The sequence below is a fragment of the Odontomachus brunneus genome, unplaced genomic scaffold (genome assembly GCF_010583005.1).
Source record: "Odontomachus brunneus isolate Ranch 3 - 2012 unplaced genomic scaffold, Obru_v1 Obru_scaffold_113, whole genome shotgun sequence".
In the NCBI taxonomy this organism is placed as follows: Eukaryota; Metazoa; Arthropoda; class Insecta; order Hymenoptera; family Formicidae; genus Odontomachus; species Odontomachus brunneus.
In genome coordinates, this window is record NW_022639563.1 from 341,616 (window position 1) to 366,434 (window position 24,819).

Consider the following 24,819-nt stretch of genomic DNA (forward strand, 5'->3'; position numbering starts at 1 on the left):
ACCAATGAGCATCGAATATTAAGTCGCCATATTGATGATTGATATTTAATATAGTATGGAAAGCACTCAGCAACTGTCAAGTCAGCTCTAGATTTGCCTGCAGCTCCTGCGCAAGCTCGTATCAAACTAACGATTGTAGATTAGATTGTGATTGGCGACTAGCAATTACTTCTCTGTCAATTAGAAAAAGCAGCCACTAATTGAGATTAGTGACTGCACTTAATTGCAGTCACTAAACAATATTCTATTTTATAATTATCAATTGCAACCCAATCGGCAATTTCAGTGTGACACAAGCTTTAAACATAGTACCTGGCGTCATCTAGCAATGAAAATCTTCTTCTCTCTACGAGTCGCCACTGTTTCAATTAAAAAATCGAAGTCATACAATTCAACTGTAAGTCAGGAGGCTTTTTTATTTTCAAGTAGTACGACACACTGCAGGTCGGACAAACTTTTGTTTCCTAGTAGTACAGTAGTAGTAAATAAGCTTTTGTTTTTACTTATTACTGAGGAAGCAAAATTTGTATAAATCTGATGATGAATTACTTTGCTGAAAAATAAAAATTGTCAAACAGCAAAGGAAGCAATTTTGATTAAGATACAGAATCTAATATCGACTCATCCGTCATATATCGCTATTTCTAATTCTAATTCACTTCAATTGCAGATACCGCCGCGCTCTTGATATTACGATGTATGTTGGTCGCATCGTTGTTGGACAATAAGAAATATGTATGAACAAGCGGCAAGCAACTGGGCTGTTGGTCTGTACTCTCTGTTCGATCCAACAAATTTTCTGCCCTTCGTGCCGCATTTATGGAACAAACAAGTGATAGTTTCGCGTTATCCGAGCCACACGAAGGTACGAGATACTGATGTACTCGTGGGATACCTTATAATATTCTGGGTGACGGTGTATCTATTGTATGAAAAATGCCTTAACGTAAGTTCAATAAATAAATGTTTGAATTACAACTTGTATATTTTGTACTTATCTGTTATACTTTTTTTAATGCAGTCGCTGTTCAGACGTATGCGTTTCCCGTTGGTACAACGAAACAGAATAATCAAGGCGGTATGGAACTGTGGATTCTGCTTCGGTAGTATATGTTACATGATGTCATCGGCTACTCAAATCTTGAGTGTTGCACCTCAAGAACAGGGAATGACATATCAGGAGTTAGGGATTGCTCTGCACAAGAGCTTCTACTTTCACCAGGCTGGAATCAATATACTATGTCATGGTGTTTGGATGAAGGGTTGCGCAAACTTACTCTTTGCATCATTCATCTTGAATCCATATCGACAGAAGTAATCAACTTATCATTCTGTCGTAGATATTATTTTCTTAATCACATATTTTCTCACATGTGGCTTAGCTTCTTCAATTTCATTCCTTTGATGTGCTGTTTATATCCTAAGAAACCTGCATTTATGTTGTTAATGTTACATCTATTACCTATATTTATTAATTGGTAAATATTTTGCAGTTATAGGTGGTGTACGATTACAAGTCTTTTTCTAATGTACAAAACCATTGACATTGTGATAGTTAATATTTGTCGAGTATTATTGTGCATTCTCCAATCTGCTGGAAGACCAATTTGTAAAATAATATTCCTATTGCACTGCCAGATTTGGTTAGTATACAATGTATCTGTATTTGATATTTATATCTGATGTGTATACTGATCAATTTATTCGTATAATTTACACTGTAATTGTATGTTCAGGATATATTTGTACTTGTATTATGTACCTACATATATGTTCTGGTCAGAAGGAAGTAAATATGCAAGAATAGAGCCTGGCTTGTGGCTTTGGTTTACAACAGAATGTTTAGATTCAGTAAGTATTTTACACTTTTTTGTTACTCGCACATATTATATAACTTGCTAATATAGTATCATATTATATATCTTCATTGAAATGTAAAATTTTTGTTATGTACATTTAGAAATATGACATGTTAATCATAATTTTCTATTCTATCAGATATGGTTGAAGGTCTTTAGACATGCAAAGGCTACACATTGGCTTGAAATCTGCTTGTTTCCACCGCCAACGCAAGAAGCGATTGAATTGGCAGGCATTCATAAAAGGCATAAAGAGTCTTTGAGGAAATTTAATAATAAAATATCGAAGAAAGCCGAATTGTGGCAAACATTAGTTTGTAAGTATGCTTACAAACTAATATCTTTGTTTTCTGATTCGAAATACATTGTAATCCGAATTACATTGTAATTTGAATATGTTTCAAAAGGTGCGATGGCGATCAAGAAGAAAATTAAGAAAATTCGTCAAGCGAAGAATAACAATACAAATTTACCAATGGAAGATTCCGAAGAAGAAACTGACCTGCTTCAAGCGCACGTAGAAAACGAGATATCAGAGGAAGATTAGTAGTTCGTATAAAAACAATTCTAAAAAGTGTTTAATTACGAAACTCAAATTAACGACGAGAGTCGTCCGCACTTTTGTCAAACGAAAGGGCGATAGTTGTATCATGATATTCCGAGTATTGAAAATTTTCTTTTATACTAAATTATTTTAGCGTACCGACAACACGCATTATTTGCAACGAGTATTATTCACTCGATTCGCATGTACTTATATCTGTATATAATTTTAAATTAGAGTAGGAGAATGAATGGTGCAAGCATAGAAGGTACATTGTGTCTTCTGACGCGATGCAAGAGTGACTAGGTCGAATAACGAAAGACTGTACCGTGTAGATTTTATACAAATTAAGTTTATTCGAGAATTTCGTAGAGACGTACACCGACGCTTACGTAGAAAATTGATTATCGCGTTTACACGTATATTGCTTAGTGGGACATCTCGTCAATTGTATTGCGTCAATCGTATGCCGCAGCTGGAAGGATCCCAAATTAGCTAGACGTCCCAGCGACATTAAAGTCAAATTAGCGATGCGTTTTGTCGAGACTGGTATTTGGAGACACTATTGTGTATTGTTAGTCATCTTGTTAACCTTTGACATAACCCAAAGCACTTAATGGTTACGCTAGTCATGACATAGACGTAATATGATATACGATCGTCGAAGTGGCATTATTATGCGAATCAAACACACGTTTCTCTGTGCGAAATGATTGTACGCGAATCCTCGAAACGGCGGGGTCGTGTTCCTCGAGCTATATATAGATGGAATACCATCTAAATCTACATTATTTATTACAGAATGCGTTTATCATGTAGTGCGTTTGCATCGACAAGATTTACGATGAATCGCACTTTGGCGTCGTCAACTAATTTGCGAGATATAGAATCGAGGTATATGAACTCGAGACACACGAGTACCATACTTGTTTATGTGGCAGTAGGTAGAGAATGTATAAAACGAGCGGATTACGTTACATCGTGCATTGTTGAGCAATGAAATCGTATTATCGCGGCAATTTTAGGGGTGATGCCGGAAACGTACTTAATTTATGTGCGTTAGTTTCTCGCTCAAAGTCGGAAGACGGATATCCTTCGCGTCGGTTCCGCTCTCCTTTCATCTCATAGGGAAAAAGAACTCAACTATTCAAGTCATACATCATTTCTAAACGCGCGCGGATACGTTGTCTTCCGTTCGTTGGTGATGAGGATATTGTCCTGTTACGTTCCAACTATCTAGTTAATGTACAACGTAAATGAAGACAACGATGATTCGTTAGATAAGTTTAATGGACCTTTATAGACACACTCACACACAAAATGTCTCGTTATATTACTTTATGTTGTGTGTATACGGGGGTTTTATTGGTATGCTCATGAACGTATATCGTCAGAGGGATGCGACTTACGTTTAACTACCACTGCGCTTATCAACGTGCAACTCGTAGTTATTAATCGCCTACGCATGCACACGCGAGTACGACGCACTGTTCGTTAAAACGAACAATTCCAGTTGAGAGACTTCGTGTGAAGATTCGTCTTGGCGCGACAACAGTGAGCCGGTTGAACGGTGTGTAACACCGTCGCCGTGTTAACTCTGTATTAACTTCGTTAAAATTGTGAAAAAGTGTCAAAGCAATAAAGAATGGCGCTTTTTTGTTGGTCTTGTTCACTTCTACTCAGCGAAGGACATTCGTATATCGTGGCTCCTCAACGAAAGATCAAAATGTATTGTTGTATGCACGTTTTTATAATCGAGAACAACTTCGATCACGACTTCAGTGCGAAGTTCTCGTTGTGTCTCGGGACGAGATATAATTTACAAATGATAATTGAATTATATACGTATACTTGTCGTTTATCGGCAAAATCATTATATTTCGATTTCAAAAAATGATACATCACGCACACATTTGCAGGGTTAATAAAACTCTTACAAATTACGTCCATTGTCGATAAATCATCTATCCATAATGAAATTTATTGAATCGCGCCGATACAATCTAAGAAGTCTTTCTTTTCATACTAAATTATATCGAAACGTACAAAGTATCAAACGACGATCGAAACTACACTTCATAGTGACCGATTACATGTCTCTTTTCACTAATTAAAATTATCGATCGTAGTACTCTTTACACGTTTTGTCTTTTTTTTATCTTTTTTTCTCCTTTTGGCAAGAACGGCGATGCACCGCCGCCGTTAATGAAACGAATCGGAATTCAAAGGTACCAGTAGGAAGACGACACAAATCATGGTAACGCGCCTTAAAAAATCTGTTTTCTCGTGTGTGTGTGTGTGTGTGTATGTGTGTGTGTGTGTGTATTATGCACTTTGTCAAAATTCGTCAATAATAAACGCCCGCCACACGCGTCGGGTCGAATCAAGTCATAAAGCCAGTCCTCTTTCGAAGAATTGGTGTACACTGGTGCAATAAGTTAGAGTGAAACAAGTATATTTCGTTTTACTCTAATTTATTGCGTCAATCTACAGTCAGATGATTAAGTGCAGCAACATTTTTCCTCGATAACTTTTGCAATGTATTCCGTATCCAATAAGATGTATCTCTTTAGAATCACTGGAAAACAAACTCTTCTATCGTATATACGATGCGTTACAAAATTCATAAAAAAAGTGTTGCAATCTTTGATCAGCCGATTGTAAATCGGTTCGAGAAGTTCTTCAAAAAAGAACAGACCTATTCAGTCGGTCGGTCGGTGCGCGGCGCTTGAACGAATACACAATTACGAAAGTTATACCCTTATTACAAACATATACACATTATGAGCAATAAAAGTTGAGTCCTCTAAACTTCCTCACCTTAGGCCCAACCTGTATCTCTGCGTCGTGTAATCGATGCAGATATTTAGAATATTTCACTTTTTATTTAAGTTTTTTTTTTCTTACGAGAGAACACGCACTTTCGTTCTTTGTGAAAATATGGCCCCATTGTTACAGGCTCGATGTAGTGTTGGGAAATCGTATTCCTCTTTATTTTGTTCCTGAGTCTGCAACAGGCTTCGTACAACTTCGCGCCACTTGCATCCTTCGTCGGCGTTTTCTTTCTTTCTATACTTTTCTTTCCCTGTAATTTTTCCTTTTCGCAATAGTATGTTCCGTTGTATTAGCGCGAACGCGTCTTCCGTACGAAAATAATCCTAACGGCGTGGTCTAATTTCCGTCTCGAACGCGGAGTAGTGGCGTTTCGACGCCGGGATATTAATTCGCTGTTTGGAAGAAAGGATTGGAGGAGGGATTTTACGTTCCTTAACATGCAGACGGGATAAGGTAACGTTGTTAATAAATATTATCGTCTAATTAATCTGCCCGAGGGAGAGCTACGAATGCAACTGGCACGAAATCGCACTGTTAAGATCTTTCTGAATTAATTCTATAGTATATACGTGTTTCGTCCTCCCATTACCTACTAAATATTCATTTCCTTTATTAAACTTCATTATATTTTCCCTAGTCGCGAAACAGGCCGCATCTGAAACCCGGTGATGATAAGCGAGCTCTTCTTATTGCTCGAACCTAATCGCATGATCGTCGGCGGGCCGCCGAGCCGGTAATATCTTACACACGCGCGATAAGTAACGCGAGATATTACTTAACCTAACCCTAAACAATTCCAATTTTCGAGACTATTAACTGAGATTAGCAATAGGTATAGAGAATGCCTCAGAATTGCAGGTGAAGGCTTGACTGGCTAACAAGACCAACCGGAAATGAACGTGCGAAAAACACGTTTCGTCGCGGAACGCGGGCAGTTTCCAATGTGGGTCGGGCAGTTTCCAGACTTAAATCTATCATGTTTGATTGTGGTTACCTTTCGAATAAAAGAGAAGCGTGGACGTGCGCCAGGAAAACTGCTTTTTGCTTCTACGTCCACTTGTTCGCGAGTTACGACCCTTTGAAAATTGTCGACACGCTCGATGCCAACCATAGACTAGATTTGTTTTCTATTGTTAAACTGGCTGCATCAGTTGGCTTTCTTTTCCTCTTTCTTTTCCATATCAAGTTTCAACACTATATATCTCTTTGCTAGAAAGTTCCGTAAATGTACACTAGTTCAAAGAGCAGACCTACTGACGCGTCGTGCGCTCTGCGCAGGCGCACACGATACTGGCCGCGCGCTGAATGCAACCACGTGGTCGAGCGTCCCTCTGAGTCAGCTGACGCGCGGCTCGGGAGTGGGGGCAAGGCCGCGTTCCATTCTTGCGTAGCGCGTACGCGATGGAACGCGGACCCACCACCTGTTCTCGTTTCCGCGAAACGTAATTCAGTGGGCGCCGACGCTACTGCAAGTCGATCGAGTCGATCGAGAGAGCGGTGGTCGATACGGTGACCGATATTTCACTTTCAGAGATCGTAGAGATTTGAAAGAGGACTTCTTAGAAAGTTGAGATTATTACGTTTACGATAGACGTGCAGCCGTTTTTCTTTGAAATAAGGATCAATTAGTAACATTAGATTATTCTGAGAATATATTAGATAATTCTGAGAGATTGTCTTCAAATTGGAAAATCAGTCTGTTTTGTAATATCGTAAAGTGTTGATTCTTTGAGTTTCTCTGATATTTTTGGGAATTGGTCTAATTTGTTTTATGTACATGTATAAATATGTATGTTTGTTGTTTCTGTCATTTCTATTAGCCAGTCAAGTATTCATCTGTAATTCTAACTCGAATATATATTAAAAAACATTTAATTATAGGATATAATACGCGCGAAAACGAAAACCATGTCTGCTCACGTGCGCGATTTGAATTCCTCACCTATTTAATTCGAGAAATAAGAAGATCCATCTTACGTTCATCGGATTATTGTATTATCTATATGTTATGAACTTCTTCTTACTCCTTTCACGTGCTACACGGAATCAAACGCGATCAACGTGCAAGTGGTTGAGACGTATTATTTTTTTTTCATCGTGATACTCCCTTCTTAATTTCCTTCTATACGTTTGCGCGGAAAGCTCATCTCCCGCTGTAGTTCGAGAATTCTTAGCAAGACGATAAAAGCCAACGCACGAATATAATTCTGAATCTCCGTGAAGCAGTCACGCTTCCTTCTCCTCCTTTCCTCTTCCTCTCTCACCTGAGACTCCTTTTACTCTTCGCACTTCTTAATCATAATTAATTAATATATCTATGCGAGCGTATATCTCGTTATAAACAACAATACGACAGTACTGACAGGATCGAAAAAGAATTCAACAACGTCCTCAAAGTCAATTCGCGAAGATCAGGAGTTTCGCGATCATGCAAAAATAAATCGTTATCAACCTCACCTTAATTTCAGGATGAATGACCTCCTCTTCCCGGAGGAAAGTTTTTAAAAATTCAAGTAGCAGAGAAATGACTTCGTTAAATTTCCGTCGAGTGCCGCGTCGAGGGACGGCTCGAGCTCTGTCGTCCTAAAGATCAGCCGAAGGAAGGAGAAGATTTAATCAAAGACGCCGGGGAAATATATCGCCAAAAGAAAATACAAACATCAGTTTCTCACAAAGGTTTCAAAGACCCCCTTATGCATTCTACAATCGATTCGCCGGCGGTCGCTCTCCCGGCGAGGACGAGATCGCGCTTGTTAGCGCTGACGTTCCGCTGCACTGCGCAACGGTATATTGTGTGGCGTATTGTCTCAACAATAAGAATTCTCTGTTCGCCAGCGGCCGTGCGAGCCGCACGTACGACTCGCACATTCGCGCAAAGGTCGAAGACTCAGCGAGGCTTCAGTCTTTCGGACGTTAGTACGTAATCGCTTGTGTCGGCGTGTAGGTCGCGTGTACGTATGTGTTCGTATGTGTCGTTAACGTGTCGTTTACGCGCGCGCGCGGCAATAACGTAATTAGTAATTGTCCCTCAGAGGCTTGTGACGATGTGTGGCTTGGCAGTGGTGGAGGCGATCTCGGAGAGCCGTACGTCGATGGGGATGCGATCGTCGTACAGGGTCGGCGCTTGCAGTATAATCCCGGCCGTGCCGACGACTACGGCTAGTGTGAAGATCCAGAGAAATAGTCTGTCGAGCACCATCGCGACGTACTTCCAGTCCTCTTTGACCTGCAGTCGAGTTGTCGGTGTGAAAATATGTGAGAGAAAATATACATGGGAACATTCAAGATTCACTACTGCTCGTAGCTCATTTTAAATCGGAAGCTCGTCTAAAGCGCCGATCAGAGAGAGAGGCTATCCATCTCATCATCTCGTATTTCGTCCAAATTACACACATGTAATAAAGATTTTGCCAAAGTACCCGAACGCGCGTCAAAGAAACGTCCTGATTCTTCTTAGGGTTTCTTCACGGACAGTTTTCATAATTATATTTACTCTAGTAGAATCCTCTTCCCTCTTCGTATGATCGGCGATGAAGCGGATGCCTTCGATGGCCTTGTACAGTTCTGGGCAGTGATGCCAATGATGAAGCGCGTTGCAGAGAGCGTCAACGCTCTCCTCTGTCGGGAGCTGCGGTGGCGGCGCGGTGGTCGTCGCCGCGGGCGAACCGTGGATCTGGCACGTGCTCCCTAGATTTACCGCTCCCAACTCCCTGAACAGACGATATGCAAAGTTGCAAGATGAGGTAACACGCGCCGGCGGCCGTTCTAAGGACCGAGGAGAACCGAAAGAGTAAACAGTGTTATGGAAAAAAAAAAAAGAAAAATTGTTTGTCTGAATATAAAAATCTCGTGTCAATTAAACTTCCAGCGTGATTTTCTCATTTAGGCGCCAACATGACTACGTATGCAATTTCGTTAAAAAAAATTTATGGATCGATTCACCCAAACATATAAAACACACATCGCGCGTCCAATCTACAAAATATATAAAATGTAATTTCAGCGAGAGAAATGTTTTTTTCACGAGAAAATATATATTGTAGAATTGTGATGAAAATGTGATATAACATTCATCGTAATCAAAGCTTCACAAACTTTGAAATAATTAAATATTACATACAGTATTCCGTACCTTAGGAAAGGTACATCTTAGGGGTTAGAGTAACTACATTTTAGAGGGACACACCGAGGTTGCAGCTCGTCCCGTGAATCGACACTAGGAAAAAGTACGGAGGACTCGACCAGCTCCGAGGCCGACGTCTCGACGAACAGTGATGGGTCTCGTAATTCGAGACCGTTGCATGTTCGGACCATCACGCGATGTCCATGATGCCCGCCCATGCTACGTCTGTCTATCTGGTACTGCGGCCTGAAATGGAAATGGTATTGTTGCGGAAACACAGCGCGTTGGTAGTCCTGAAACTGAGAATTCGGGAAACTTTTCCTTCTAATCAGGCCTGACTCCGGAATTATGAAAGAGCATCATGCTACGAACGGGATTCGAGATATACAGATACTGCGAAATTCCATGAGCTTTTACATACAATATCCTACGCGTCTTCTCGAACTCGCAATTGGAGTTCTTTCGATCACACGCCTCGTTTGTCTATTTTGTTTTTTTTTTTCTAGATATTCATAGTTCCGAAGCCTTCTCTCTCGCCGATGTTCCTCTGCAACTAACCATAAAGAGCTAACAGAACTTTGACACACTGAATAGACTGACATCGTTTCTCTATTCATCGAATCTAAACTTGACACAGTAAAGACATAATAAAGACATAGACAGATCAGATCAATGCGTTGTGAAGTTATGAAAATCGTGACTGTGAGGACATCACGACTACACATGCTCCTAATTTCTAGCCTGGCGAAGTTTTGCGAGTGAGTTTCGGAACGTGAGTATCGCCAGTGCCGAATGACGTGAAAAACGATTGTACAGAAGTTCTACGGCGTAATAAATAGCCACACAGCGCGTGATACATCATAAAATAAAATTCCTGAATGAACACATCGTCACGGAAAACTCTGTCGCGGTTCGCTGTCTCTCATCACCGAAGCTTTAACTATAAATCGTACTATCGATTTCATGCGGCGTTTAAAGTATAGTTTTTTGTCACCGAATATGCTCACGAAATCGTCTCTACATTCGTTCGTTCTAACTTGTTTTCTACCACGTTTGAATTGCCCCATGAACTCAGACGCAATTCGCAATGGAAATAAACGACACGTTTCGCCGCCGGTCAATCGATACGACGCGCCAGCACAGAGAATCAGGAAATTTTATTTGTATGACGACGAGAGCGAGGGAGGAAACATGGCTAATGATCGGCGGCATGTCGCTCACGGGGGTGCTAATGCTTGCAGGTATGACGCGACACTAACGTCACGTGCAGGGGGGAAACACTAATGAGTGCTTTAATGCACGCTGGCGTGATTCCAATGACCGGGCCAAATGCTGGAAGAGTGAGTATCTATATATCTTGCCTGGAATCGTAATCGGTTCTCTGCGATGGCGTATTATACCTGCGCATTACCAGCAGTCTCGGCAGGACGTGGATGAACACGCGTCGAACCCACGGTGCCATCACGTGGGTCTGCGGCGAGCGGAAGTGAACGTTGAGGACCACCACTGTTACGCATATACTGCAATGCAAGCCGAACAAACACCGAAGTGCAGGCAGGCGCTCCGTAGCAAAATTGCCGATCAATCGTCCTAACTTTTGAAATGCTCCGTAGACTTTATCAAGATCTCGAGAGCGCGAACGTAGCATCGCGAAGTTCAATACCGTAATTTTGTACACCAGAAGGTTTCATGCTCCCGTTAATCGAGTAAATTGAATAAGCCGAGTTGAATTATTATTTTTATCTTACTTTTACGTGAACGCAAGAATAGAGTTAGTTCGCTAATAACATTACGTTCGCTCACTGAGAGAAAAAATTGTTAGTCTCACGTATTAGTCACTTCCAGCGCCAATCGTATTTTCTTATTGTTTTAACAAAAGTGCAGTAGCAGCAATATGTATATGTGTTCCTTATAAACAGTAATATTGTTTATTACAAAAAATGGTTTTCCCGATAGTAATTATTTCACATTATAATTATAGTCGCAAGTATCACATACTTTTCTCTCAGTACTGTCACGTATTCACTTGAGAAACAATGAATTTCAGTCACGATTAAGTCGCGAGATATAGTTTTTTTTTTCTTTTAAGAATATAAGTCATATTACTAAAGTACACTATGTAAAAAAGAAAAGAGAATAAATTGACCCGCTTGCAGTTTGTGCAACAAGATTTGCGTAACCGTGAGACCCGGTCCTTTCTACCCAATTTATTCTTTCGGTGTAATGAAACTTAGAGCTAGACGGGAGTTTGAGAGGACCTCGCGATGCCGACGGAATATTAAATTCGAGCTGGCACAGCCACTTGGACGAGAATGACCAGAGCGACGAGATCACGAGTGGAGCAACAAATTCGCAAGAATGGTTTAGCGTTAAACTTCCGTCTCTCGTTGTGATCGTTGTGGCGAAGTGGCTGAGCCAGCTCGATGGACGCGTCGCTCCGGCTTACGCACTTACTACGATCGACTTCTGCCGACAATTGCCGTTATTTACCGTACCTGAAGGTGTCGAGGATCATGGTGAAGAGGACGAATTTACCGAGGAGCGGTACCACGAGTGACGTGGGCGGGATGATCTCGGCCAGCAAGAGGAAGAACACAGTCAGCGACAATAAAATCGAAATGGATAGGCTGACCTGCGGTAGAACGGCCGAAAAAAGGGTCTTCTTGATACAAGGATACAGTTACATTATTTATACAGGATACGCTTTCTCTCTCTATCTCTCTCTCTCACACACACACACACACACAACACACACACACACACACACACACACACACACAACGATATAGACCCAAGTCATACCCGGAGCAAAAAAAGGAAAACTGATTTAACGTGATAGCCCAGACCTTCGTCTGGAATTTACTCTCCGACCCTTGGATCTATATATTATTTCAAAAGCCTGTGTATATACACGCACAAACTGTGCAATTCCTTTCTACAGTTTCTACGTCCTACACTGCCTTATTCACAAGGAAGAAGAAAAAAAAGACACAAAAAGAGATTTCAAATTTGTAAAGTAAAATGTTAACAGTTTTGTCGAAAAAAAGGGAAAGAAAGGGAAACAGAAACATTAAACGTTACTCGAGAAGATTGCATTAAAGGCGGAGCAGGAAAGTGAACAGTTTTAATTCCATTTCCCCTCTGCTTTCTGCCCTTTCCCTTTTTGTTCCACGTCGCGCAACGTGTAAAGTATACGGAACGCGTTTCTAGCTGCGAATCCACCGCAACGACAGCGAAATACACGCGCGGTGCATATATACGGCTTATGCACCTTGGGAGTGCATCGAGGCCGATTGGAGAGGGTATTGTCTCTGTCCTTCCGCATTGATCCTGAGCGCCGAGCACGTCGCCGAGAACGTCGAAGGTACTCGTTCCCCTTCCCTCTCCTCCCTCCGATTCCGTATCCTCATTGCGTATTCGCCGATTGCTAAACGACCGGTACTCTGACATCTGACCTTTTCTCCCTTTTTCCTGCTCGCCTATTTCCTCACCGTGTCCGTATCTTTGCGCCTCTGCGGCGACAAAGCAGAACAATATGTCTGAATTATGTAAGCCGGTAACTGGATATTGGTGCTCGAGGTCAAGTGTCTTACGTGGCGCTTAAAGACGCAACATCGGCGAAAAGATCGATCGCGGATTAAACTGTAATGGCGCGCGAGCAGCTGTACCGTCCTATTCTGATCTAATCGAGTCAAGACTTTGCCTGCAAAATTAATTTCTGTCTATGTCGCCAAGCAGCAAAATCTCCGAAAGCGTTTAAAGACACGTTATCGATCGCGAATTAGACCGCAACGACGACGACGCGCGAGTACCATCGTTTCACACGAATCTCTCGTCGTGAAACACTCGCTAGCCTCCATGAATTTTTCGAAGCTTTCACTAAGGGAAATGTCTGGTGATACTAACTAGAATTCTATTTAGGTTTACCGAACGGTATGGTGAATAATCGTATAACAAGATATTTAGTCAATGATACCAAACTATCCGGTGAGCGCATTGCCTAAGTAGTATTACAGTGATACTTAAATATGTTTACCAAACCATTTGGTACAGCATATAATTCATTTGGTGAATGTTATATATATATATATATATATATATATATATATAATTTTCATATATTTATTGCATATAACCTTCATAGACTTTTAAATTTGTCGACATATTTTAAGAAATTCCATTCTTCCAAATATCTGACGGTTTCAGCGTTCATTCTTTTATAGCACCGACGTCTTTACAAATTAGTATAGATGAAAAAGGAAACGAGTAACGATTGACTATCGCGTCTATAGTACCACACGTCTAGAGAAAATTACCAAACTGTCTAGATGACTACAACTAAATGTCTCGGTATCAACTATCAGATGCGTTGAGGCATCGTAATCAGAATATTGGATATGAACCAGATGTCGCATATAAATTCACTATATTATTTTCATAAGACGAGTATAGAATCATTCACCAAGTCATTTCTCTCAGTGTTCGAAATAAGATATCGGAAGACACGGCGTGAACAGCAAAGTTGCTATTTCTAATTTTATAGACGGATTCTCTGCGCCTGTGATAATTCCAATCTTCTCTTCCAACTAATGATCTACGTTTATCGAAGGAAAAGAAATCGCAACAAAAGACAACGATCAACTGAGGCGTGGGTCGCAATATACGAAAGAAAAAATAAGAGGGAAAAATTCCGAAATCAATTGGACAATTGGGGCGAATGTGTTAATTACCTTCTCGCCACTGTCGCTTGGTAGGTAAAATACCAACACCGTGAGAAAGGATATCCCCATGCACGGTATTATGAGGTTGACGGTGTAGAACAGAGTTTTCCGTCTCATGGTGATGTTGAAGGTGATGTCGAGATAAGGCTCGTCACAACACGTGTAAAACTTTTCGTTTCTGCAATTCGCACATTCGCACGATTTACGATTAACCATTTGCATTGTATTGGCCGCGTTTCATGCAATTTCTCGCGAACTTCCAAAACAAATCGAAGCTGACAACTCTTCGACATTAACGCTGTTTGTCAATCAAGTTATCGTTAGTGCATCTTTACGCTTATTGAAGGAAGAAAAATCATCATAACGAAAAGCACGATATGCTACCTTCAATATGAAAAGTAACAACTGAAAAGAAACGCTGAAAGGAAAGGAAATTGCGCAGTAACGTGGTCTTGATTTTTCGGCAGAAAGATATCGAGTATCTTTTAGGATCTGTTTAAGAATCTATGAAATAATGATGGCGTACCTTACAGCAGGGACTTCTAGTATGTCCCACTCGACGGAAGTATAAAATTCCGACAGATCGACGCCGATGTCGACGACATTGCTGCCCCGGACCTCGTCGATGTGTCTAAGATCGACCTTAACAGTAAATTACTAGAATTTACAATGCATTGTTGATATTACGCTGCTGAATATCCGACCAACGCGAGATTCACACTCGCTCTAGCCTACCCGCGCGATCGAAACACTCGGATCTGCATAAAGCGAGGAAAATGCGCACGAATGTGAATAATAAGAAGAGTCGGGGCGATGCTGCAATATCGCGCGGAGACACACTCGACAAGTTTTCAAATAACATTTAATATGTAGGTCATAATATTCCCCAGGCCCCGCGCGCCTTATCAACGGTGTCTCTTGTTTGGTCGTCGTTCATATTTGAAACCGCGCGTTTTACGTCTCTAACAAGCGACATTTCGCCCAATAAAATAAAAAGGTAACAAGCAACACGATCTTTCAACGGACGGTGGCTAACGATCGACGCCGCTAATGCGCGTCGTAACGTACCTCGCGGAAGTGTATGACGATCGCTATTTTTTAGAATTATGGTTGCCTTTTTTAACAAGACCGCGCGGACATTTCGAACAAGAACAAACCTGTATTTGTACTTGCACATTACGCAAATGACAAATAGAAGAATGGACGGAAATTAATCTGCAATTTCATTTTTTATCTCAACGAAATATAATCTTCAAGTCCTTCGGAGGATTAATTGAGTCAACTATTGCGAAAAAGGACACGAGAGCGATACACAAGAAAATTTTTTTCTAGATAAAGAAGCTCCCTCGATTTTAAAGACAAGTATCGGTTTGCTATAATAACTGTAAATAAACTGAAATTAAAAATCAATAATTACGTGCTTTCAAATTCGAGAGCGACGCGACATGTTTTTAAGTAAAATATCATTTCTCTGATTTATTCGTAAACGAGGTGGTGACTGACATTCTTTTTTGTTAGTGTACTTGGCTAAAAAAGAAAAATTTCTCGAGATATATGAACGATAACAATGGGCGGTTCTCACCTGGAAGCCGTCGTAAGTCCACGAGCCGAACTTCATCACGCACGTCTGCTCGTCGAAAGGAAAATATTCGACGTCGATCTCGCAGGAAGACTTGTAAATCGCCGGCGGCTTCCACTCGACCCTACCCGTGTAGTTCAAAGTCGCCTTCGTCGCCAGCGTCACCTCGAAATTGCCGTCGGCGCTGTCGAATGCGTAAACCGTTGTCATTTACGAGATCCCGTTGCGCGGTACGCGCTTCAGTACTCACACATAGAAACACACACAGACAAAACGACAAACATAATCGCCGTCAGTTGTTGCCTTACTTGTTGTATAAAACTATATCGGGCCTCCATATGTGATCCGATGGCACATGCAGCATCTCTACCCCACCGTACTCTTTTGGATCCCATTTCAACTTGTAATCATACCACGACTGCAAACAGAGGATTGGTGCGACATGTGTCGCATTATTTCTTCTTACACACGGAGAAAATATTGCACGCTGAGAAAAAGAAATGATTTATCTGACCAAAATTATAATTACTTTTGGCCGTAATCATATTTTTTATTATAAAATAGTGATAATAACATGCGCATAAGGTTATTATCACATTGACATCAATTTATAGTAGAATTTAATATATTAAAAGAATAGTTTTTTTCACTACATAATTTATAGTAATTATTTCTCCATGCTATTATAATTACAAATACCAAACATTTTTTCTCAGTGTAGCAAAACTTACAAAAATTACAACAAAATTCTTTTAATCTTGGACTATATGGAGTTATGACTAAAATTATTATATATTTGTTTAAAAATGTTATTATGCACGTTTGACTTTTACCACAAAATTATTGTAATTATTGTAATCGTACATTAGATAAATCGTCAAATATACTATGTTTTTGATAATTTTTTATATTACAATTTCGATATAGTCCAACTTTTTGCAAGAAACATTGTAATAAGAAATATAATTTTGATGCAATTTTTACTACAGCATTTTCTTTCCGTGTGTTTTATTATTTCTTCATCGTTCTTTCTTATATTTATTACATTATTATTTTCTTTCTTTCGATAATTAGCGATTATTGCTAGCACAAGAGCTGATGTTAAATTGGTCGCGGTAACTTTGCACCTTCTGCACATGGAGGAGAAAGCTTTTTATCTTTTTTGTTGCAACTTTGTTAACCCTGCCGTAGAAACGCAATCACATCTGACGTTATTTTCACGTTTGTAAGAAGGATATCGAGCATCTATCGAAAGTCGAGAGGCAAGAAAGGATCCACGCACAGCGAGAAATTGATATATTACGCGTTTCGTGACTTATCGCCTGACTTAAATGCAGTAGACGCTGCCTTTGAAACTCGCCATGAATAAATTTAGCTGATCATAGTTTAGTTCGCGTATTTAAATGGGGAAGCGACAAAGGCTCGCGGTATCGGAGAATCGCGTTGAAGCTACTTCGCGGGCAGCAAACCGTGCACAGAAGCATATTTTGCAACTTTCCTCATTGAGAGTTAAGGCTGAAACGCACAGATTTGCATAGGTACATGGCCGCGTGCATACGCTGTAGCGAACTTCTACCCTTCCTCTCTCTGCTTGGCTTGGCCCGGCCCGCCTGATTAAAATCGTGTGTCCTGTGCCCTTTATTGAAAAATTTCTACGCCATTGTTCCATTCAAAACTTCGCGAGCGGCCTCAAAGCTCTCACGGAATTTTTCAATAAGACTCGAAATGCATGTTCGGAGGCGTGTCGCTGCATATCGGCGAGATCTAAGGAACAGAAGTTATGTAAGTATAGCTGTGATATTCGGCCCACATGCTTTTTCATCAAGACTAGACGCTTCAAGATGGTGAGAACTCTCGGTCGTCATCTCGAAACCGATCTCACCCAAATGTAAATATCAAAGGAGGGTCATCGTTCGACCGATGAAGCTCTAATTTAAAATTCCATTTAAAGTGTACGGAGAAAATGTTGTGGTAAAAATTATGTTAAAATGATATTTCTCTTTGCATTTTTTTCCGCGAAGCTGGACTGAAATTGAAATTACAGTATAAATTACTGAAAAGATTATTAATTTGATTTGCCTGGTGTACGATCAAGAAAAACATTCAAGTAATCACGGTAATTTTGTAGTAAAAAATTAAACGCGCATAATATCTTTAAACAAATATATAGTAATTTCGATCATAATTCTGCATGGTCCAAGATTATATTAATTTGAATTAATTTTGTAATTTTTACTGCAATATTTTCTCCGTGTGAAGTTCGCTCAAAATCACCTGAAGAATATCAGTGCTTGGTTTCAACAACTGATTACACGAGAACCACAAGATATCTTCCCAAGATTACCCCGCGATATTTTCGACGAGGGAGAATTGACTTGAAATTGGCTGAAAAATCTGTAATCGGAGAATCTCGTCGGTTCATTCCGATCACTTTGCGGAATTTCAATGCGAATCCATTGTGCTCGCGCGCGCGCGAAGGGACACTACTCTCTTATTACTGGCACTTTTCCATTTATGTCGGGACGTTCGCGGATGGTGGACCGATACTGCGGCCGCGTAACCGGAAATGCACTTCCTTCGGGCGTGGACACAACATTATGCGTATACCATGTTGAATATTAGCCCGGAGCCGATCTCCACTTACGCGCCAGTGTATTTGCCAGATAGAATATTACTTATGCCGCATAGTGCGCATAGTCGAATGTGACGTGCGCGAAATTCGGTCGTGTTTGACCAAGCCAAAGGTAACGCTTAGTTAAATAGCGAGTGCTGTATGCTCCGACGTCACGTATTAAATATTCATTGCAAAATGGCACACGCGCGCACCCTCACAAATAACAGAATATCGCTAATGCCTGAAATTTCAATTCCGGCCACAAAGTCGGGGATTAAATCTAAAACTGCATGACAAACCGGGCATTTTGATCGATGTTTTGTATTGGTCCCGGGAACTCTTGAGAGTGAATTCTTTTTCCGTAATCGCGACTTGAACTTTGCCACAATGTGGCGCCGAATGGCGTGTCGCGTTTCGTTAAATTTGGCACAGGAAGCGCAACCCTGTACGGCCAAAAAAATGTCCTCTTTCGAAAATTTCTGGTCTTTTTCGAGTCAGTTCCATTTCTGCACAATAATATTTACGTTATCATCTTGCTCCAGTACAATTATTTGTTCTCCCTTATGATTAGTGATCGTGGAGTGTTCAAGAGAGTAATAATAAAGTTATAATACGGTATAAGACACTCGTCCATTCATTCGCCGCGCGTGATCAATGGAAGCACACAAGTAATTTGCGTTACCAAAACTAAAAAAGCATTTGTAATTGTGAAAGAGTTGATTTTTCGACCTTGCTAAACATTTTTTACTCAGTACAATCAGTATTACACTGAGAGAAAAATATAGTTGTCTTTGGCGTCGACTATACGCTTGTGATTTTAACCAAAAATAATTAGAAGAACCATTGTTTTAGTAAGTGTTATTAAAAAAATGGTTCTTCTAATTATTTTTCTGATTAAAATCACAAAAAAAGTATAGTTGACGCCGAAAGCAACTATATTTTTCTCTCAGTGCATCATGTAAATTTTGAACCCATTTTTTGATAATTTATACAAGAGGTTTTCGCTAAGGATGAGTTTATATATTTTTAAACGTACATTCATCTCACGCTATTTTATTCGTAGAGCGAATTGGAGACCGATGTCGGTGAAAATGACGTTATCACGACGGCTTGCGAAGAAGACGCGGAACCGAGTCGTGATTGTTGCAATATTCAAGACTCCGTCGCGTATGTCGCCGTGGAGGATTAACTGTTCGACCAGTCCGTAAAATCCACAGGCGAGTTGCTCGCGATGCGGGCATTTTCGGACGGGTTGCGCCGGCACGAACCGTTAATCCCGTCGATAAATCGCGGCGGGATTAACATTTTCGTGCCCGAACTTTGCGATAACATTGATGCGTGACGAACCGCAGCGGGTGCGCCGAACTTTCCGCTCGTCGGCGTGCAACGGCGATCGCGGATCTCCGGGATGTATGCGCGATGGTTGTCGTTGTGCTTCAGTTTATCGAGTAACACCAATATTTGGTGCTACTCCGCGGTGCGCCGATGGGACTTCGTTGGGTGACACATATAACGAACTTGACAGAAGGCGGTAGACATGGCGAGCCGGGAGAGCTCCCTAACGATTTATGAGAGTTAACTTGTGTGCGGGAACGCGCGCGGGGTCGTTCGGTTACATTGGCACTAGCGCGACATAAATCGCTAACCCGCCGGCTGTATCCGAAGAGAGAAACTTGACAGGAAAGTGTCCAAAACGCGAACGTGAGAAGTATTACGCGAGAATGATAAACGAAATAAGCTTGAACGTGTATGAGATCAGGAGCACCATTTCTCATGGCTCTCCTGAATGTTGCGCAGCTAACGAGTTAAATAATCATTATAACAGACAGCCGCGTGTCAGTGACGCCGACTTGTCTGCCGTAATTTCATCAGGGAGGGTCTACGGGAGATTTATTAAGGGACGACGCGTAATCGTGTTAGTCGCGTATCCGCGTATCTGCTCTCTAACGACCCGATTCTACTCCATCGCGAATCGCGTATTTATTGCACGAATCGTGGCCGCCCGTATATCGTAGGACGGAAAAACGGCCGTGCACATGGCGAATCTATCTTACGTAATCCGCAGCATTTGAAAGTGGGTTGCACGGTTCACCGGAGTTATTTTCTGGCTTTCGGGCCGGGAGCTTCCGTCCGATCTTCGCGCGTTTCCGCGTCCATCCGCGCACGCGAAAATCTACGCGCACGGACATGCGAACTGACGCCCGTCATCGCCACAGAGAGGCCCCGCGCGGATATTTTGTTTCCCGCAATCGGCGATCAAACGGCGAAAGAGCGCGTACCGCCTCTTTTCCATGGGATTTTGTAAAACTCTGAACATTCCAATAAATGATACATCGATTTGTGAAGCTTGGGAGATTAAGAATATAAAATCTCAATGTGTGTTATTCGTTTTTTAGGAGATAAATGGTCCAAAAGATTGCAATCTCAACAAACAGCCATGCTATTGAGATTACAACATTTTGTAAACCGTTTGTCTCCCAAACGACTGCGAGAATAATATCGAGACTTTACATTCTTAATCCACTTGATATAAACTTCAAATCGATGCATCATTAATTAGAATATTCGAAGTTTTTGAAAAAAGAACGAAATGTCTGCGTTTGTAACCACACTCTTTTATGATTTATTCCGAACATTTATCGTTATACGCTCTCGCTCGCTTTGAAACTTTTATGAGGAAAATCGAAGAGATACGCGATAAATATGTGACCGTTACATTCGGTTACTGTGCACATAGAAAAATGTCATTTCATTGCTAAGAAAAACGATTGTTCACTTTCCTTCTTTGAAATAATAGTTATCTTCGACAAAGTATGTTTTCTCGAAAATAGTCTTAAAAAATATTCTTGAAATAATTAATCTTAAAAATACTTTCATTTACTTGATACTTAAATATACTCGTCACTAATTTTAGAAAAGCTCATTATCTCGTACTCGAGAAAAGAATTTATCCTTTTCATCGGGAGTGCTTCCTCTCATAGGAGGAAACGTTGGTTCGACTTTGTGTAGCAAGCAATTTTTTTTTCATTTAATATTCTTCGATTGAAACACTAAAATTACTAGGATTCGGAACATATCTTCAACCAATTTAATGCTTGTTGCGAACTTATGATAGATTTGCGGTAAAATAAACCTCAGAAATAGTTGCGACAAGTAACATTCGCCCGGATACAGCATGTATTTCTCTGTGTGCGGGTCTGTGCGATATGATTCAACGTTAATACTGATCTCATCATACATTTCGTAATATTTCCCTGTCTCGCGTGATTCTTATGGAATATATATGTTAAAATATTAATTAAATTTATATATACCTGCTCTACCCAGAGGTTCGTCGTCATGATCTGATTCTTCAAATTCTGCAAGAAAACAATTTTTGTGAGAATACATCTTTCTTCTGCCCTATAAAATATACCGTAGCGTGCGATTATTGTAAGCCGATATATGCTGACGCTTCTCGAGCTGATCGAAAGTAAATTACGCGCACCTGTCAACGGTATCGACTGTAACTAGCGTGCGAAAGTTCGTGAGATCTCGTAGCGAGTCTATCCGGAAGAGTGACGCCCGGCACACACGTGGAGGCAAACGCGGTTATCTCTTCGACGAGCACGTGCAATTTCTTTCGTGTGGTCGTCGCTTAATGCAAACAAAATCTCCTTTTTACTCCGGCGTTATCATACCGCCAATATTCTTTCCTCTTACTACTTATACGAAAAGGACTTTTTAATCAGGGTATGATAAAACTGTCACGCACTCACTCGCTTATTGTTAGACGTTACTTGCAAAGCCGAGATGATTTCAAAGTTTCTGCACTCACATCAGACAGACTCGAATTGAAGAGTCTCACGAACCGCGTTCCAATCGTGATATTCGTTATCAAGAAAGCAGTATTTAAAACATACAACAAAAATATACGATATGTCTTTGAACGATGACATTGATAATAACTCTACGAATATTAGTGACCTCAGATCTGTGACTTCTGTTTGCTTCTCCTCGTTTCGTCACGCGAATAACGACGCCGCGACGTCGTTATTGCTTACCACGTCGATGAGCTGCGAAAGCTTGAGCTTTATTTTAACGGTGAGGGCGTCTGTGACGTTGACCACTGGACGAACCAGCTTGTTGTAGTTCGACAAGAGATCGTCGTATAATCGCTTCGCGTCTGGATTTCCTGAGCATCCTACGAACACAGGAAAAGAGCGTTCTAAGTGCGACTATTGCCTGAAAGATGAGAGCTCATCGCGCTAAAGTGAATATTTACTTGCTGTGTGTCGACCGCTATCGCGAAATTAAAGCAAACTTGCGATATGTTAAATAAATACGGTCACTGCACCGCTGTATACGTTGCATTCGTTGCAACAATATAAAAATAAACATATTATGATTTATTTAAAAGGACGTTTTTTGCACGTTTGCAATGCATCATGCAAGCGACGCAGCAGCTACAGTATATATATTTGCGCCCAATCTCAATTGAATTCGTACATTCCGCGCGATTGAATTCGTACTTTCCATCCTTTCCAAAAATTTTCATTCTCTACTTACTTTCAGATTTTTGTGTTGTGAATATAATATTGCAAGTTTTTCGCTGGCTCAGCAAAGTTTGCGTTTAATATCGCGACGGTCGGTTTGTTGCCGATAAACCGAGCGAAAACAAGGCGTGCTTGCGCGCGCGGAGTGAGGAAAAGCGGGAAATATTTCACCGGAGGGCAGATATCAAAGAAAGGGAGACAGCCGCGGATGGTTTATCCGCGTAACAGGACAGCTCGGTAATTCTGGGTCGTAGTTTTCCCATTATCCATGCCCGTGTGAGCGTGCCGCTGGATTTCGCGCTTTGCGCATATTTAACCCTTTGCTGTACGGCAGTACATAAAGTGTTGCCGCCATTATACAGAGAGCGCACCAAGGGAGAGATACGGCACTGGATATACCACGTACGTTATACTTCACTACCACCGTCGCCCAAACGGCTTCTCCTCTCAGTTGCAATTTCAAGATAAAATGCCATATACCCCGCGCGTAAAACCTACTGGCTACAAATTGCAATTGCTAATTCTGGAAGTGCGCGGGCTGCGCGCTCAAGTGCGGTTCGCAAAGCGTTCCTTTATTTTCCGCCAGAGCATCGAAACGGCCCGGAGGTGTCGAGAGCACACGTTCTAACGGAGCAGACACATATACACACATACACACACATACAAATTTCTTTCAACGTTTAATTATTTTCCACCGAAACGTATTTCCCGAAACTTCGCCGAATAGACACCCTCACTCGCTCCGCTCGAAAAAATAAACGGTAAGAGACTACGAAAGAAAAGAAGGAAGGAAGGGAGGGGGAGAGAGAGGGAGAGTGAGAAATTCAAGTTAACTGAATATTTCGAAATCCATTCGAGATCACGGTTTTCATTCGCTTCATATTCTATGATTGTACCCGCGACGACTGCGCTTCCGAGATTAAACGAACCGAAAAGGCGCGAATAATTTTTGTCAGCTCACCAAAGTAAGTCGATTCCACTCCTGTCGCCGCTGCGTGGCGCCTTAAATTGCGCGTTTATTAAAATATACGAGTCGTGATTTATTCATCCATGTCGGCCAAGAAGGAATTCCATTTCTCAACGTCGAATGGTCGGCGATTAGAGAGATGGTGGGGTCTTTTTCTCTCATGCGACATCGAAGGTCCTTCCTCGGGCTCTCCGCCGTCGTCGTCGCGATAGAGTCGCCGATGAATTCGACCCGCCGTTATATTATTTATTACGGTCGCACGTCATTTTATCGCCGTTTTACGAGCAACCCGCGGGGCGAGCAACGTGCGCTTTTTGCAACGCCGCCAGTCATTTTAATTTTGAAATCGAGCCAGTGGGGTTCCTCCGACACAAGAGGTAGCCGGGAGACTGAATTCAAAACAGACCGGGAAAGTAATAACCGTGAGACGGAAAGTTGACGTCGCCTGTAAGAGTGTCGATAGCACGATCTTTTCTCGGGCGATTTTTCCGTATATATTCCGTGTTTAACCAGTCTTTAAACTTTCGAAAGACCAATAATGTTCAAACGTCGATGACATTCCAAAACTGACACACGTACGTGCGCTAAAGATATTGCAATGTCGAGAACGTTCTCAACAAACTGTCGTCGTAGCGTTATTTTTGCAGCAATATGATGTCGATCCACTCTTGGGTTATAAAATTCTACAGCAACTTTTCCCATAAAACTCTCCCTGCGTGCACTCTAATGTAATAGCATGCACTACAATATCTGACAATGACATATGCAAAACATTCGCGAAACGTTCACAGATCGCGCGAACGGGACTCTAACGAGTGACGAGCTTCAGCTTTAGCTCCGTAATCGCATTGTTTGCTCCGTTCGCATGTGCTCGCGCGCATGTCTCCTGCTGAAAAAGGGACGAAAGTGTTTTACGGCCACGTCGCGAGTGCATCTGGCGGCGCGGCGCGATCCCGCGGTGCATAAGAACAACGCGCGAAAATGCGATCGTAAACGGGGACGGCCGGCTATGTCCGAGGACTCCCGGTGTATGTTACGCATC

The 24,819-nt window shown here is 41.4% G+C and overlaps 2 protein-coding genes across 15 annotated transcripts in view; one reads left to right on the top strand and one right to left on the bottom strand.

Annotated features, from left to right (window-relative positions):
• LOC116849368 overlaps positions 1-4,060 on the top strand; it is a 5,501-nt gene extending 1,441 nt beyond the window's left edge. For 2 of the 6 annotated variants that reach the window (XM_032826469.1, XM_032826468.1), the window contains exons 2-7: positions 671-946; positions 1,022-1,314; positions 1,494-1,643; positions 1,737-1,851; positions 1,999-2,176; positions 2,267-4,060. In XM_032826469.1, coding sequence (XP_032682360.1) covers positions 734-946; positions 1,022-1,314; positions 1,494-1,643; positions 1,737-1,851; positions 1,999-2,176; positions 2,267-2,406 — 1,089 coding nt within the window. In that variant the 5' untranslated portion in view covers positions 671-733 and the 3' untranslated portion in view covers positions 2,407-4,060. Of the gene's footprint in view, positions 1-96; positions 445-487; positions 947-1,021; positions 1,315-1,493; positions 1,644-1,736; positions 1,852-1,998; positions 2,177-2,266 lie in introns of those variants that run through there. The other 4 variants (XM_032826467.1, XM_032826466.1, XM_032826465.1 and 1 more) reach the window with 4 other exon arrangements.
• A 200-nt stretch (positions 4,061-4,260) lies between these two features.
• The window catches only part of LOC116849366 (acetylcholine receptor subunit alpha-like), a 93,964-nt gene continuing 73,405 nt past the window's right edge, over positions 4,261-24,819 (bottom strand). For 4 of the 9 annotated variants that reach the window (XM_032826450.1, XM_032826452.1, XM_032826451.1 and 1 more), the window contains 11 exons: positions 22,319-22,458; positions 21,590-21,634; positions 15,970-16,079; positions 15,665-15,845; positions 14,609-14,724; positions 14,092-14,260; positions 11,857-11,993; positions 10,723-10,881; positions 9,425-9,607; positions 8,732-8,948; positions 4,261-8,464 (listed from right to left, as the gene is read on the bottom strand). In XM_032826450.1, the coding sequence (XP_032682341.1) occupies positions 8,267-8,464; positions 8,732-8,948; positions 9,425-9,607; positions 10,723-10,881; positions 11,857-11,993; positions 14,092-14,260; positions 14,609-14,724; positions 15,665-15,845; positions 15,970-16,079; positions 21,590-21,634; positions 22,319-22,458 (1,655 nt within the window). In that variant the 3' untranslated portion in view covers positions 4,261-8,266. Of the gene's footprint in view, positions 8,465-8,731; positions 8,949-9,370; positions 9,608-10,722; positions 10,882-11,845; positions 12,874-14,091; positions 14,261-14,608; positions 14,725-15,664; positions 15,846-15,969; positions 16,080-21,589; positions 21,635-22,241; positions 22,459-24,819 lie in introns of those variants that run through there. The other 5 variants (XM_032826456.1, XM_032826455.1, XM_032826457.1 and 2 more) reach the window with 5 other exon arrangements.